Source organism: Peromyscus maniculatus, chromosome 11 (genome assembly GCF_049852395.1).
Source record: "Peromyscus maniculatus bairdii isolate BWxNUB_F1_BW_parent chromosome 11, HU_Pman_BW_mat_3.1, whole genome shotgun sequence".
NCBI lineage: Eukaryota > Metazoa > Chordata > Mammalia > Rodentia > Cricetidae > Peromyscus > Peromyscus maniculatus.
In genome coordinates this window covers 99807341-99823649 of record NC_134862.1, presented here as the reverse complement: position 1 = coordinate 99823649, position 16309 = coordinate 99807341, and the positions used below count along the sequence as shown (strand labels likewise).

Genomic DNA, 16309 nt, shown 5'->3' with positions numbered 1-16309 from the left:
ACTGGCAACTACTTTAGTGTGAAATCAGATTATGAAATGAGTTGGTTTTCAGACAAACTGTAACCTTTTTCTGTATTTTTATTTTTATTTTTTTTGGTTTTTCGAGACAGGGTTTCTCTGTGTAGCTTTGTGCCTTTCCTGGAGCTCACTTGGTAGCCCAGGCTGGCCTCGAACTCACAGAGATCCGCCTGGCTCTGCCTCCCGAGTGCTGGGATTAAAGGTGTGCGCCACCAACGCCTGGCAAATTTTTTTTTTTTTTTTTTTTTTTTTTTTAGATTTTCTATTTTATGTGTATTAACTGCATATAGGTCTGTGCACCTAATTGTGTATATGATGTTCTTGGAGGTCCAAAGTGTCAGGGCCCCTGGACCTGGAGTTCTGGACAGTTGTGAGCTGGGACCTGAACCTGGAGGAGCATGTGCTCTTGACCACTGTCCAGCCCTGCATATGACACTAATTCCGCTCTGTCTCCTTTGTCCAGAGCAGTTAGACGCCATTCCCTGAGAGGTGAATGGAGCGCTCGTGGTACACGAGCATCTTATTTCCACTTGAAACTTGTGTGTCTTATTAGAATTGCTGAGACGGTGCGGGGCCTGGGAACACAGCCTTGGGGAGGGGCACTTCTCTCCTCTGCTGGCCCGCGTGAGGGGTGCAGGGGCCTTGCTGCTACACTGCTAGATTTTGGATAGTGTTGTTTATTTATTTATTTGGACTAACTGGGAAGGTGCATAGTTATTTAAGTTGGATTACAAAACAACTCTTTCATAAGGCTGGCTCAGGCCTGTGTGGTGGAGTGCTTGCCGTCTTAGGTGTGAGGATCTGAGTTCAGATCCCGAAAACCCACACAAAAGTCAGGTACACATGTGCAGTCCCATCACTCTTACAGAGAGGTGGGAGGTGGAGACACCCCAGAAGTGTGTAGGCCCACTAGCCTGGGGTGTGACGTGTCATCTGTGTTCATGCTAACACACACAAACATGCATGACGTACATACATGAAAATACACAGAGGATAAAAATACCCTTTGTTTTTAATTTTTCTTTGTGTTATTTTATTTAGTGAATTTAATGTTTGTGCTTCGAGGCAGTCACTTTAAATATGAATATACTTCAGATGGTCAGCTAACTAATAACATAAGTCTGTTTTAAGATTAACCTAAAGTCTGGATGGTGCAGAGTATCCTGACAAAGTACAAAGTCCAACTAAAAGCAGTTTACGTTTGAAATGGAAGTTGTATTCCACAAGATGTCCACAAGATGGCACTGTGAGAACTCAAATCCCAGGGCTGGGCTTCCCCCCCCCTCTGCCCTAGTGGAGCGGGTGCCCTCAGCCTGAAGGAGCTCTGCTTTTTGTTCTTAAGTGCTTGTCTGCTCACCATTGTTCGCTTTCTAATTGCATTTGCTTCAGTGGGAAATCTTTCTCAAGATAAACACAGTTGAACAAGGGCTGGTGGTGCACACCTGTAGTCCCCGCACGCATGTGGGAGGTGGAGGCAGGAACATCAGGAACTGAAGGCCAGACTCACCTACATAGTGAGTTTAAGGTTAGCATGAGCTACCGAGTTCCTTTCTCAAAAAAACAAAACAAACAAAACAAACAAACAAAAAAAAAAAACAAAAACAAACCAAACAAAACCCAACGAATAAACCATAAAGATAAACACATATGTGAATGTATATTGTTGTATATATGTTGCTTGAGGAACAGGGGGCACTCCAGGGCTGTTGAGGGTGACACTGGATATTTGGAACTTTGTGGCAGGTGGGTGGGCCAAATGAAAAGTTCATGATTTGTTATGGTCACTTGGGTTTTGGATTAGCAGGGGCATTAGATGTTATACAAATGCCCCTTCCTTTTCAATTAGACACTAGAGTTTGGCACTAGTCAGGTAACTACTTGGTGCTATTTGGTAACTCCCAGAACTTTGACTTGCTGTGAAGGGATGAGCACATATTTGGTGGAGAAAGCTCAGGGTGTGTCCAGAAAGATGGCTCAGCACTTGCTGAATTCAGTTCTCGGAATCCATGTTGGGTGGCTTCGCACACTCTTGTAGCTCCAGCTCTGGGGATTTCCTACCCTGTTCGGTCTCAGAGGGACCCGCGTGGACATAGCGTGGACACTTCTGCACATGCATGTATAGGGCAGCAGGACTGGAACCTGGACCTACAGAAAGATGGGCAGTGGGACAACAGGCCCTTGAGCCGCAGGGAGCTGGGCCAGAGCTTAGCCGTGTTCCTGCTGGGCTGTACTTGAAGCCTGTTCTGTTCCCAGTGGATGCACAGCAGGATCTCCGGGACTTTTGTAGTTTTTCAGAGGTAAAGCGTAGGCTTGTTATTAACCTTGGCACTGTCCAAGGCTGGTTCTTCTGGGTTCGTAGCCCTTGGCAGCTGTTGAGTAGCACGATTTAGGGATTTTCTCACAGACATATTTGGAATGGCCTGTTTCTTTTAAAAAATGTATTCTTCAACAATTTTCTATTTGCATATAATGCACCCCTACACCCTCTCACACTTACCCACTCTTTCTGGACCCCTTCTTCTCCCGAACTAATTTCCCTCCTGCTTTTCCCTATTTAATTTTAACGGCCCACTGAGTTTAGTTAGGGTTGCTGATGAGTGTGGGTGTGTGGCTGTTAACTGAAGCATAGGTTTCTTTCCATGGCTAGACTACTGAAGAAGAATGACTGCTCTCCCAACATCCCCAGCTAGGGGTGGGACCTCATGAGCCTCTCCTCTAAGAAGGGCTTGATCAGATCAGATCCTGTGTCAGGTCCTAGTGCCTTCTGCCTCCTGGTAACCTTGGTTCTGGGCTGGGTGCTCTTTGCTGTGCATGTAGCAGGAGTGACTGATGCTGGGACAAGTAGAAACTCCCTTTGGTCGACTGTGGCAATGTTTGAACCGCAGAGTTGAGTAGAGGTGATGGGCTAATAGTAACGAGGCCATGTGTTTTATATATAGTCACCCACGAGAGGCCACCTGTTGTCAAAGGAGGCCGGTCTCTTTGTGCAGATGGTCTTCAAATGCGGGGTTCTGATGGCTCATAGTATAAAGCTCCTGTGTGTGGCAGCCCAACCTTTCCCCCAGGCCCGTCTTTCAGAGATGGTGTCCTAGGCAGATTTCGCTATACTGCCTGACTCTGAGCAGTTCAAAGCCCAGAGGTGAGGGCAGGCAGGTGGACTGGGATGCTAAACACACCCCTCGTGTCTGTAGCTGCTTTTTAACAAGTCACCTGGGGCCCTCTAATAGCACCGAGAGTGGAATCTCTGTGATCCACACCCGGAGGCAGGAGACTTTCATGGAACCTTTGACTTCCCCTTGTATCTCTTCCAAAGGAGGCGTAGGGTTTGGAGTGATGGCGCTGTGGAAGGGTGCGCCTGCTACTCTGGTGATGTCCTCAGGGCCCCGTCAGGATGGGTGGCTTTAGCTTGGTTTAACTTTGACAGATAGTCTGAATATTGTAAAGGTACCGGTGCTGCCCTGTCCCACCCTCTTCCTCCTCAGCGAGACTCACAGCTGTAATGTGCTTGTTGCTCCCTGTCTCATACTTACTCACTCCCTGTCTGGGTTGTAGTCTCCACTTCATGGGATGCTCAGATGTAGTTTTACATAAGACAAGCTGAGTTGTAGGACCATGTCAAGCTGCTGAGCAAGACTGTATTATCAGATGTGCTTAAGTAAATAAAGTAGGTATTGACTTTTAAGTGTCATGTCTATGTATCTGTATGTGTACCCATATGTACACGTGTGTTTTTACACATTGTATCTATAGACATCTGTATGTGTGTACATATACACACGTGTATTTACATTTCTATCTATATAGTTATACATGTGTGTACATATATGTGTATTTACATTTTTATCTATACAACTACACACACATATGTGTGTATTTACCCATCTCTCTGTACATCTATATGTGTGTACATGTATATGTAGTTTAGATTATGTTTGCTGATAAAACAAAGTTGTAAAAGCAGGAGGAAGTGAAACTATGTTCTTAGATTTTTGTGGTCAAAAGCCAAGAAACAGTGTACATAATCACCTGCTTGCCTTCTGGTCCTGCTGGGAAAGCGAAATTGGGCGCAGTGTGGAACAGCCATGAGAGGGAGGAAGTGGAGGTTCTGGTGAGAGGGCTGTGTGGCCGATGGAGCACTGCTCAGGTCAGGAGGCACTGGAGAACACACAGAAGCTCCCGGCTCTTTCCTTCCTTAGTTGTCTGGACATGCAGAATTTTCCTCCAGCTGAATGTTGAGTAGTTTCAATGCAGTAGTTAGACAACGGCAACATTTAAGGAAATAAGTTTGCATTGACACATATGAAGTATTTTAAAATTACTCAAAAAATTAAAATAGTTTTTAGAATAGTGGGTGAATAACTTTTGGATGCTGTAGGAAGATTTTGACTATGAAATGCTATCTACCAGATGCTGTCTTCGTCTAGAAAGCCAAGAACTGACCTGATATTCCCCATGGTCCACTGACATCCATTTGAAGCTGTGGATTTAATGAAATCTGTTCCTTTTTGGGAACAAGGTAGTTCTTTATAGGGACCCCAAGAATTTGAAAGAAAAAAGAAAAGAACAAATGAAAACAGTGCTATATTGACAAGGTGCTAAAGTTGTGTGTAAAGCTGATTTGAACATGGACTTAGCTCCTGGTCACATGTTCTTATTCTTACTTTATTTGATAGGAAGTGAGCAATTGAGGCTACCACCGGCTGACAAACTGGCCCCCAGCCGTTTTCCTATGGCCTGTGAGCTAAGAATGTTTTTTACGGTTTTAAATGGTTGAGAAACCACAAGGGATATTAATTAGTTTTTGATGTGACATGACACACAATTATAGTTTCAGGGTCCACAACTGAAATGTTACTGAAGTCCAGCCGTGCTCATCTGTCCGGGGTGGCCAGTGTGGGCATGAGTGGCTAGAGCAGACCTGAGGTGTTTACTTCCTGCCTCTCCACAGACGGGAATTTGCTGATCCCTTGTCTTAGAATTGTGTAGTCTGGTCAGCCTGCAGTTTTCATTCTTAGTGTTGCCTCCCGTGGAGAGAACTGTCTTTCACAATGCCTTGTTCTGGAAACTGGACATTGCATAGTCAGTGGTGCTGCTGGCCGGAGATGTAGTTCAGCGGTAGGATGCTTGTGGTGGGTTTGATCCCCAGGATCATCAAAAAACCAAACCAAACCAAACCCTGCCAAAATCAAAGCCAGGAGACAGCAGTGCAGGTCTCTGGCTGTGCCTAAACTGCTTCAGGCGATGTGATCTCGAGTCTTGTCTCTTAGAATCAGCAGTTTGGTGAGTGGTTGAGACCTTGTGTGTTTCTGAGATCTCCAAGGATTCACAAGGCCCAAACCTTTTTGATAACGCAGTCACCTGGGATGTTTTTACCGCGCTGACCTTTGCACTGAATGTCACACACAGAAGCAATGGGGACCAAACTGTCGGACACCGAAGAACTAAGACTCGTTATTGCACATGCTCACGGCAAAGCGGTACTGCCTCTCAGCGTGCTCTGGGGAGAGCAGTGAGCAGTGTGCCCGCTGCCCCCACAGCCCAGCCCACACCGTGCGCTGCTAAGCCGTCGTGCCTGCAGGAGGGAAGCGGCTGTGAGCGGTGAGCAGGGCCGAGGAGCCGCTTGCTCACGGGAGGCCATTTTGCTTAAATCAGTAGTGGATAAACAGACGTTGTCACACTTGTGTGTTTGGTACACTCTCTTCTTGAAATAACGTGAGCTGACTCTTTAAGGAAAACAGCTCGTAGTATTTGTTGCCAGTGAAACAGTTTTCCTCCCCAAGTTCGCATTTTTGTGTCCCCTTTGCCTGTTTGAATTTGACAGTTTCTCAATGTGATTTTTATACCATAATAGTGAAATGAGAGCTTGATATCTGGAAGATCTGTGGTACTCAGGGAACTGACATTTTAAAAATAATTGATTTGTCAGGCTATAAACAGCATAGATAAAAGGTTATTCAAGACAGACTGATGGATTTAAATGTAGTGAACCTACAAATTTCTTGTTTAGATGTTATGTGTTCTGCATTGCATCCAGCTTTAGTAAGAGAGCAGCAGTGTAGAGTTTTAGTGTCATATAGAAAAACAGTAGTAGCCGGGCGGTGGTGGCGGTGGTGGCGGTGGTGGCGCACGCCTTTAGTCCCAGCACTCGGGAGGCAGAGCCAGGCGGATCTCTGTGAGTTCAAGGCCAGCCTGGTCTACAGAGCGAGATCCAGGACGGGCACCAAAACTACACAGGGAAACCCTGTCTCAAAAAAAGAACAGAAAAACAGTAGTATGACAAGGCTCAGCAGGTAAAGGTGTCTGCTGCCAAGTGTGATGAGCTGAGTTCGGTCCCCAGGTCTGACATGGTAGAAGGGAAGAACTGACCGCACACAAGCCGGCCTCCAAGAATAACAAAAGGGAAAAACAGCAAAGTCAATTATCTTACAACACTTTCTCTTTTATCCACATCTTCCACCACAACTGTGTGATGACAGATAGGAATCAAGGGTCAGAAAGTCCTCGTGTTCTGTTCAGCCAGACACTGAGACTTGAAAAATGTCAAAAGATTGCCACTTCTTCCAATAAGTTTTTTTTTTGACAAATGTAGTTAGTTTTCATAAAACTTATTAATGTGTAATGGTTTTAATATTTTAAAAGGTTTATTTTTATCTTGTGTGTGTGAGTGTTTGCCTGCATGTACTGCATGTGTGCCTGGTGCCCTCAGAGGCCAGAAGAGGGTGTTGAATCCCGCAGAACTGAAGTTACATGCAGCACAGTACCCGATGGACCAAGCTGAGAAAACTGCTGGAACCTTCCAGCCACCAGTAGGCCATACTGCCCTGGCTGAGCTGGTTATGGGAGGATGGCGGTGTGTGTGAGCGTGCCCTGTGCCCTGTGGCTACTGCTAGTCTCATGTTGTCTCCTGTGTTCTCCTTCCAGGCTTCTCCAGTGACAGCGACCTCCTGTCCCTCACTGTTGATGTGGACTCTCTTGTAGAGGTAGATGATGGAATGGCTTCCCGTCAGGGTTCTCCCAGTAAAACTTTCGGTCTGAGTCTGGCTGCGGATTCTTCGGCAGCAGGGGCTGTTGCGGCTGACAGTGAGGCGAGCCGAGCAGAGGACCGGGAAAGCCGAAGCCTCTTCCCCAGCAGCTTGAAGCCCAGGCTTGGCAGGAGGGATTACCTGGAGAAGGCCGGGGAGCTCATCAAGCTGGCCGTGAAGAAGGAGGAGGAAGATGACTATGAAGCTGCTTCTGACTTTTACAGGAAGGGCGTTGACCTGCTCCTAGAGGGTGTGCAAGGTACGGTTTTGCCCACAGTCTTGTCCTGGCACAGCTTATGCACTGTGAGGAAATGAAAAATGTCTGTACTGTGCCCGACACTCTGTCTCCTGTGTTCAGGGCTGGAAATGAGAAAGCCACATCAGTGACGTCATTGCAGGTGCTCGGCACTCTGAGCAATGTATGAAAATGGATTACTTTAAAGAGCAGCTTCCCGAATGCACTGTGTGAGTGGCAGTCTTCCTCCTGTAACAGTACTCACAGAGGGCGGTGCTGGGGACTGTCCACGAGTTTACTCAGTGGACTTTGACAGTGGAGAAGGGGACGCTTGTCGTTTGTCCACCACTCTGCTCTTCATTAGCTGAGGTGACTGTCACCTTCACCTAGTTAGTGCAAGTGACAGGAATGTGTGCAGCTGAGCATCATTTAGTGTCTCTAAGTAGACCTTACTTTTTCTTTGTTTGTTTAGTGCACCAGGCTTTATTTTTGTATTCTTCTTCATCTCAGACACAGAATAAAGTGCCCTGTAGTTAGTGAAGCGACTTCTTGGATAGGATGTAATAATCAAAGACTGATGGGACTTTCTTCAGTGTGTAGAAAGTCATTTCTGCTGCTGATCTTTGCTCTTTGACCTGCTGATCTGCTTCCTGTCTACTAACACTTCCCTTTACTATGTTCTCTCAGTACACCTGGCATCCTGTTATTCTAGAACCTTCTGCCCTCTTTCTGGAGTGTGTGTGTTTCCACACTGTTTCTTATCAAGCATTTTGGCTGAATTTCTTCTTAAAGAACACTTTTTTAGGTTTTATTTTATGTGTATGAGTGTTTGCCTCTGTGTATGTCTGTGTATGTCCTACCAGAGTTTGATGCCCTGGGAAGAAGACATCGGAGCCCCTGGAACTGAAATTACAGAAGTTGTGAACTGCTATGAGGGTGCTGGGAACTGAACCAGAATCCCCTGGAAGAGCAAAAAGTGCTCTTAACCACTGAGCCTTCTCTCTGGCCCCAGATTCTTCTTTTTAGCCTTCATTTCTACCTTGTTGGTTACCTAGTGTCCCAAGTACCCTAACTTCTGGAGACTTTTTTTTGCAAGTTTTATTTTATCTCTCTAAGTGACCCTTTATGACACTGTACAGTTATGAAGACTGCTTTTTAATTTTATTTTTAGTTATGGGGGAAGGCAGGCACGTGCATGTGAGTGTATTTTGCCCACAGAAGCAAGAGAACCCCTGGAGCTGATGTTGTAGTTTGTTAGGAGCCGCCTGATAACTTGGATCTTCTGGAAGAGCAACATGTGCTGTTCACCACTGAGCCGTCTCTCCAGCCCCCATTGGAGACTTTTTATTGGGCCATGGAAGTACATGTTTGCTAACTGCTGCTTATCTAGCGTTTTGACTGATTCTCCTCGTTTACAAAAAGGGGTCATGAGACACTCTTTCCCATCCATTTACTTCCTCATTTCTAAGGTTTTGTTGCTCTTCTTATTTCTCTCCCTCTCTGCTCAAGTAGGGCTTTGCCCTAAGTAAATTCTTCTGCTGTCGTGCTAGTGGAGGGAGCCTTAGGAGGGCAGAGACGATTGGGTCCCATTGTCCTCTTTAACTGGAGTTGGGGCCTGGTTCAGAGGTTGGGTCCCAGAGCTGCTGACGTCTGTGTATGTGGAAACAAAAGGAGTGAACTCTGTTTCCTTTTTGGCTAGTAGTTGTCTTGCTGATGTTGCTGGATGCCTTCTTTTGACTGTGACGTGGAGTTTCAATAGCTTATTCTATGAGACTTCAGTATTTAAAATGTTATGTTAGTTGTAAGTTTTAACATTTCAAATTGAGAAATTAACTCTGAAGTCATTTGTTTTCATCTTTTGATTGGTAGATGATTTTGAACTGCTTTACTTTTCAGGCCTTTCATAGTCTCGCTGGGGTTTATGTGTGGAGTCTTCTGTCTAAAGGGCTCTTCATTTCTCTTCTTACCCTAACTGTCGTCTGGAATTGGGAGGAGTTGCAGAATATCTGCTCTGATGCTTCTCTTTTTTTTCCAAACATAATATACCAGCTTGCTGAAACATCATGTGTATTTAGTTAGCATAGGTGAGCCATATCATTGTGACATCTTTCTGTCTAAAAGTTATTTGTACTTAATAGGGACACTTCATAATGTTGCCACTTGATGGCACCAGACAAATAAAAACCGTTGCTCCACAACGGTTTTTGAGAAGTATAAATGCAGATCAGCAAGTGACAAAGAGGCTTCAGTTGGTTATTAACTCTGCTGATTATAGTGGGTCGTATATCCAGCTCGCTACAAAGCTCACTGAGCGTCTGTCTGAGTCCAGTTAGCTGTTTAAGCTGTTTCTGTCTTCCTATGCATGTCTGTCTGAAACCAGTGTTCTGTCTGCTCCTGATAGGGTTTCATTGTTAATGCGCCATCCAGAAAGAGAGCAATTGACCTACTGCTTGTAGCGTTTTGCTGTTTACTCACCACAAATGGCTTTATTCAGACAGACTATTGGAACCTCAGTTACTGAATTCTAGTTTTCTGTTTTCACTCAGCTCCCATCTATGGAATTCTGATTCTTTATAAGGAATATGCTTCTGTCCATGCAGTTTTGCATGTGACAATGTGTAGAATGTGACGTCAGAGCGGTGAGCACAGTCTGAGGACTCAGCACAAGTACAGTGCTCACCACCCTGTGGGCCTGGGGGCCTTGTCCTTGGTCTTTAGCTTGTACTTGGTTTGACATTCATGCTCAGAAAAGACCCCTCCTTGGGGAGAGTTTGTTCTGGTGTGACAGTTCTGTCACTAAAATGTCCTCGGAGTCAGTAACACCTACAAATAAAGAACCACAGCCCAGCTCTTTCTATGGCAGTTGTTCTCAGGACTGGTTTGGGTCTGCATGCTTTATGTGGTGATTGTTTCTGGGCTCCTGGTAATCCAGGCGGAAGTCTTTCATAGAGAAGCCTGCAAGGTTTGTCTATGACCCTCACGGGTTGGGAGCCTGTCAGGTTGTCGTAGAGCTGGTGGAATGCTGGTGTTTTTCTTACTAACTGGCATTTTCACAGCAGAGACTAATGCATGCAGAGTGACACAGACCAGAAGTGTGTCCTGCGGGGGCGGGGGGTGGTGCTTTGTCCTCTGTGGACCTGACTTTGCTGGAGATGGTTCTCAAAAGAAAGTACTATTTTCTAGACTCTCAGGTTGCTATGGATTTAAAAGAGAAAGTCTGAAAGTCAAGGTTGCAGGAATAAATGTGAACCTTTGTAGAGGATGGGTAGTCCATTCCATACCATCCTTCCACGTCCCCTGTGCCCTCGGAGTAGGCTTGTTGGGAGAGTTAGATAATACAGCATGGCAAATGGATGGCAAAAGGCGCTAATGAATTGTTTCAGCAGCAGCGGTGTGGTGGCGGCGGTGGCGGCGGTGGCAGCAGCAGCCTGTCATGTGTTAAATGCCTGTCACAGCACCAGTTTCTTAATTTTCAGGAAAGCCAAAGCCAAATTCTATAGTCACACTGGGCATTGTCTAGGCACACTGAAATTTAGAGGGTGCAAATAGTTGATGCAATGACCCTATAATCTTGGCACTTACTTAGCAAGAATAATTATTTAAAACAGGAATCTGCCAGATGGCAAGCACTGTTCCTATACCACCTCTGGTCCCCCGGGAATCACAGAGCTGATCTTGCTGCCTTTGACTGGTGTGTCTTGGTTGCCAGAGTGGATGTTTATTCCCTTTGAGGTGACCTCAAACCCTCACTTTGAGGTGAGGGGGCCAAGGCCCCGGTGGAGTCGTGCTGCCGTTGGTCGGGGCAGTGATGTTGAGCTGAGGTTCCGTCTAGGCTTTTCCACATACAAACCTGGTTTCCTGACTAGGATGCTGCACGGTGTAGCTTGAGTTTTCCTGCCGTACATCTCCTAGACGGGTTGGTGTTTTCTGTCCAGCTGCAACTGTTTTTCAGGGACTTGGTGGCAGGGCCACAGTTGACCCCCCCCCCCCATTTCCTTTTCCTTTGATATCTCCAGTACACATTAGTTAGGAGTTTATAATGAAAAGATCTCCAGAGTTATTGTTGATAGTATTTTACCTTTGGAAATTCTGTTGGTGTCTGTCACTAGTGTGACTGGTTCTACTGTTACAGCTTAGCCTAGAGACACAATTGACCTTCTGCTGTTTTCATGCTGGCAAAAGATTTAATCGCAATACCCAGCCTTTCCCCCAGCTCACACCACCCAGTCAGACTATGACTGTGCTCATGCTGTGCCGCTCTGTCTCTTCCTAGAAGAAACCAGGAGCTCATCTGTACTTCTGGGTGACAGTCACCAGGGGAGCTCTGAATTCAGCCATGTGTCAAATGGCTGGTTTAGGACATGCCTGGGCCTCGTTGCTGCGGCTACGCGGTCGGTCATGCTTAGGTGCTGCGTGAAGCAGCTGCGGTCGTGGATTCTTCCCTTGGATGAGAATTGCTTACATGTTTGGAAGCCCTGTGGATCCTCGTGTTTGCTTTAGAGTGGACAGACAGACAGACGGGACAGTCAGGAAAGTGTGGGTCTGATGGAGGCAGGCAAGGCGCTCTGTTATTATTGGCTCTTAGGAATGGAAAATGCCCCTTTACCCTGAGGTACTTGTCTCTCCCCTTAGTGCTATTAACATCCTATCACAGATGCATTTTCCAGTTCACTTACCCGCCGCTCACTTCACTACAAACATTGCTGAGCGTAAGGACAGTGTGTAAAAAGCTGGTGTGTCTTTGTCCATGTATGTGTCTTGTTTGGGAAGGGTCTGCCGTTCACTGCTGCGGATGCTAAGGTGGTTGGCCACTGGTGACCAGGGCTTCTCTTGCCTCCACCCCACTTCCTGTGGGCATGTCATTTTCACTCAGTTGCTCTGCTAGCACACACACACACACACACGCACGCACGCACGCACGCACGCACGCACGCACGCACGCACGCACGCACGCACGCACACTCATTTCCTTCTGGTGGCCGCTTTAAGCCTACTGCCACAGAGGTTTGTGTTGTGATGTGAGTCATGCTGTGGTCTTGTTGTTTCTTTCATTTTATTCCTCATTTAGTACGGTTGGATAAGTCAGTGAATATAGCATTATTGAACAAATTTAGGTGTTTTCTAATGTGAAATGTTCTGTAGTTTTTTAAAATTCTAAAATAAGGATTGTACTTTTCCCTATAATTCAATAAATTGCCTTAATTGAGAGTTTTCTAGATCTTAACTGTTTTAAAGCTGCCCAGAAGAATTTTAAAGCACTAAAATTAAGAGTGAAAATGGAAGATTTGAAGTAGGTTAAGTACTCTCAGCTCGCCTCTATTTTCTGTGTCCACCAGCACGCTAGTTTCTCTCTTCTCAGGCAGGTTTAGGAGTGAGCCAGCGGAAGCCGGTTTGGAGGCTGTGAGCCCGTTTTGGAGGGACTGTTGCACAGGCTTGTAGAATACCTGTTCCCTCTCAGGTGACACCTGCGCCTCAGTCACCCCTCTTAGACTTCCTGTTACAGGGCTTTTCCAGTTGTGGGTAACAAAACCCTTAGCAGCTCCAAGAAGTTCATATACAAAGGAATGTTAGCCTAGAAAACGCTTGACTGTGTGCTCAGCTCACCTTGGGTGTCTTAAGAAAGACCGCTGGTCTCTGTCTTTGCGTCGCCTGCTCTGCATGCACACTGCACTTGCTGTTGTGTCCTTGCTCAGGCTGGATCCTTGGGATCGTGGGGAAGAGGCTCTCCTCCCTCCTCGTTTTAATGAACACCCAGAGTTTACTGCCCTGGTGTGGTATGGTCATGCACCCTCACTTGTTTTCCTAACTTGATAAGGGACAGTCACCCCTGGTGCGCGGGGCAGAGTTGTCCCTGGTTGGCGGACTCCTCCTATTGGATAGCAGAACTACCGAATGCGGGAGAGTGGGCTAGCACCAGGGAAAACAAAATCTGCCGCTCACCCTCCTGGGGGTCATGGCACCACCCTCTGCTCATCCTTCTGGTGGACATGGCACCACCCTCTGCTCACCCTCCTGGTGGACATGGCACCACCCTCTGCTCACCCTCCTGGTGGACATGGCACCACCCTCTGCTCACCCTCCTGGTGGACATGCACCCTCTGCTCACCCTCCTGGTGGATATGGCACCACCCTCTGTTCACCCTCCTGGTGGACATGCACCCTCTGCTCATCCTCCTGGTGGACATGGCACCACCCTCTGCTCACCCTCCTCGTGGACATGCACCTTCTGCTCACCCTCCTCGTGGACATGCACCCTCTGTTCACCCTCCTGGTGAACATGCACCACCCTCTGCTCACCCTCCTGGTGGACATGCACCCTCTGATCACCATCCTGGTGGACATGGCACCACCCTCTGCTCACCCTCCTAGTGGACATGCACCCTCTGTTCACCCTCCTGGTGGACATGCACCCTCTGTTCACCCTCCTGGTGGACATGCACCACCCTCTGCTCACCCTCCTAGTGGACATGCACCCTCTGTTCACCCTCCTAGTGGACATGCACCCTCTGTTCACCCTCCTGGTGGACATGCACCCTCTGTTCACCCTCCTGGTGGACATGCACCCTCTGATCACCATCCTGGTGGACATGCACCCTCTGCTCACCCTCCTGGTGGACATGCACCTTCTGCTCACCCTCCTGGTGGACATGCACCCTCTGTTCACCCTCCTGGTGGACATGCACCCTCTGTTCACCCTCCTGGTGGACATGCACCCTCTGTTCACCCTCCTGGTGGACATGCACCACCCTCTGCTCACCCTCCTGGTGGACATGCACCCTCTGTTTACCCTTCAGGAGGACATGCACTCTCTGCTCACTATCCTGGTAGTTGTTATCATTTATTATTATTTCTTTGGTTGCCTGTGTAAAAAGGTTGTTTCTTTTATTTTTAATCACGTGTGGGAGAGTTAGTTCTCTCCTCTACCATGTGGCTTTTGGGGACCAAGTTCAGGCGGCAGGAGTGGCAGCAAGCCCTTCCCGCTGAGGCATCTTGCTGGCCCGGTGCTGGTTGTTTATGTGTGCTCTCCTATGGGATCTCAGACTACAGTTACCTAGAGAACAGGTAACTCCTGGAAAATTTACAGTGTAGTTCCCTGTTCAGGAGAGTGTGTAAGGCCGTGGCTCACTGTAGTTCCACACACAGAAGAGTCCTTTAGAACTGATACCTGCACTAAGGGGCAGCGTTGATCAGCATCCTGCGGTGCTCCAGTTCCCCTCCCGGTGCTCCTGTGGTAGCTGCTGCTCAGGTCTCTTTGCAGAGTGCAGTGGTCCGCCTTTTCCTTCTTGTTCCTTGCAGGGATGGCTTGTGTGGAGGTCTGCTTTCCCCTGGCTGTGCCCTAGGGGCCGGCACCTTGTTTCTCTGTGGTTGCTTTCTGCAGAGTCCTTGGTCGGCATCTTCTTTCCTTTCAACTCTTCACTGACACATCTTTCTGAGATCACCCGAGCGCTGCTTAGTTTCTGTCAACTGGATAGAAGCTGGAGTTCTTGGAAAGGGAGCCTCAGCTGAGGAACTGCCTCTGTCAGATTGGCCTGGGGGAAGTCTGTGGTGATGGTCCTTTTGAAATGAAGTGGTCTAGTCATGGTGAAATAGAATGTAGTGAAATCCAGCAAGTGAAGTCAGTCTGTTCCGTGTCCTGGCAGTCCCCCATGTGCGGGAAATCTCATTCTGGACTGGAGGATAGGGTCAGGAATTCAGTGCTCCTCATTTGAACTGGGTCCTCAGTCCCCTCATCATTTTGTTACCTCATGTCCAGCTAACATTGACACTTTCATGGTGTAGCTTCTGCCTCAAGAGCCTTTTCTGCTATCTCAGTGACGGCGTAGATCTCTGGTTCTTAGGCTGACCCGCTCCTCTCCCAGCTCTCTCTTCACTTTAAGTTTGTGGGACTTCATCTGCAGGCTTCTTGGACTCTTAGCTAATCTCAGTATGACATGACTTGAGTAATGAGCTACAACAGCATTAGACAATAGCCATGTAACCTAAGTCACATGCAATCTTGGAGTTTCTTTTAGTAGGAGATGGCTCAGATAGAAAGCGCTTTGTCACGAAAGCAGGAGGACAGGAATTCAGACCGCCAGAATCCATGTGAACCCCGACTTGGTAGCACCTGTCTGTGATCCTGTGTTCCTATGGTGGGATGAGTGTCGGACACAGGAGCAGCCCTGGATGCTCAGGGACCCGCCAGCCTGCTGTTTACAATAGTGATCAACAAGAGATCTGTCTCCAACAAGGGGGATGTGAATACTGAGGGTCGGCCTATGACCGCTATACGTGTGCCGTGACATGTGTGTCCCATTGTCCCCATATGAATGCCTACTTTGTGTGTGTGTGTGTGTGTGTGGTGTGTGTGTGTGTGTGTGTGTGTGTGTGTGTGTGTGTATGTATGTATGTATGTATGTGTGTGTGTGTGTGGTGTGTGTGTGTGTGTGTGTGTGTGTGTGTGTGTGTGTGTCTCCCTTTCCCCAATTTTTACTGCTGGCCAGCATGGGTAACAGGGATCATATATACTCTTTTTCTGAAGCAAAATATCACATGTCAGTGAAGGACCATGGTTTCTGAGAAACAGGAGCCAGAAGAGGGGAGGCTCATGAGTCCTTGGATTCTGGACTTGTGCTTCCCTAGGCTGTGGTGCAGGAAGAGGTTGGCATAGGACTCCTGTCTTGTATATTAATAAAGGACCAACCTTAATAATGTACTTCCCAGGGGCTCAGAAGAGAAACTACGAATGGCAAGGACTATTTTCGGGAAATGAATCTAAGTACACCAAACTCTTTGTCCGTCTACTTTATTCCTCTGGGATAAAATCCTATCTGCACAGCTACAGTTCTGTACTCAAGCCTAGTTCCTTTCTTGCCTGATATGTCTCTACCTTTATCTGCTGTCCCCCTAAGTTCTATCTTAATTCTCTCATCTTAGTTCTGCCTCATCTAGGTCCTTCTCAACTCATTCTTATCCATCTAGCCCCATCTGGCTCTTCCTTATCCTCCATCCTGACCTCCAGTTCTCTAGTCAAAAATCCTCTCCAGCCGAAATC

At 47.3% G+C, this 16309-nt stretch overlaps 1 protein-coding gene across 4 annotated transcripts in view; it reads left to right on the top strand.

Annotated features, from left to right (window-relative positions):
• Positions 1-16309, top strand: part of Rps6kc1 (ribosomal protein S6 kinase C1) — a 147603-nt gene that overhangs the window by 41745 nt on the left and 89549 nt on the right. For all 4 annotated transcript variants that reach the window (XM_006972084.3, XM_042258834.2, XM_076548200.1 and 1 more), the window contains one exon: positions 6940-7299. In XM_006972084.3, the coding sequence (XP_006972146.1) occupies positions 6940-7299 (360 nt within the window). The remainder of the gene's footprint in view (positions 1-6939; positions 7300-16309) is intronic.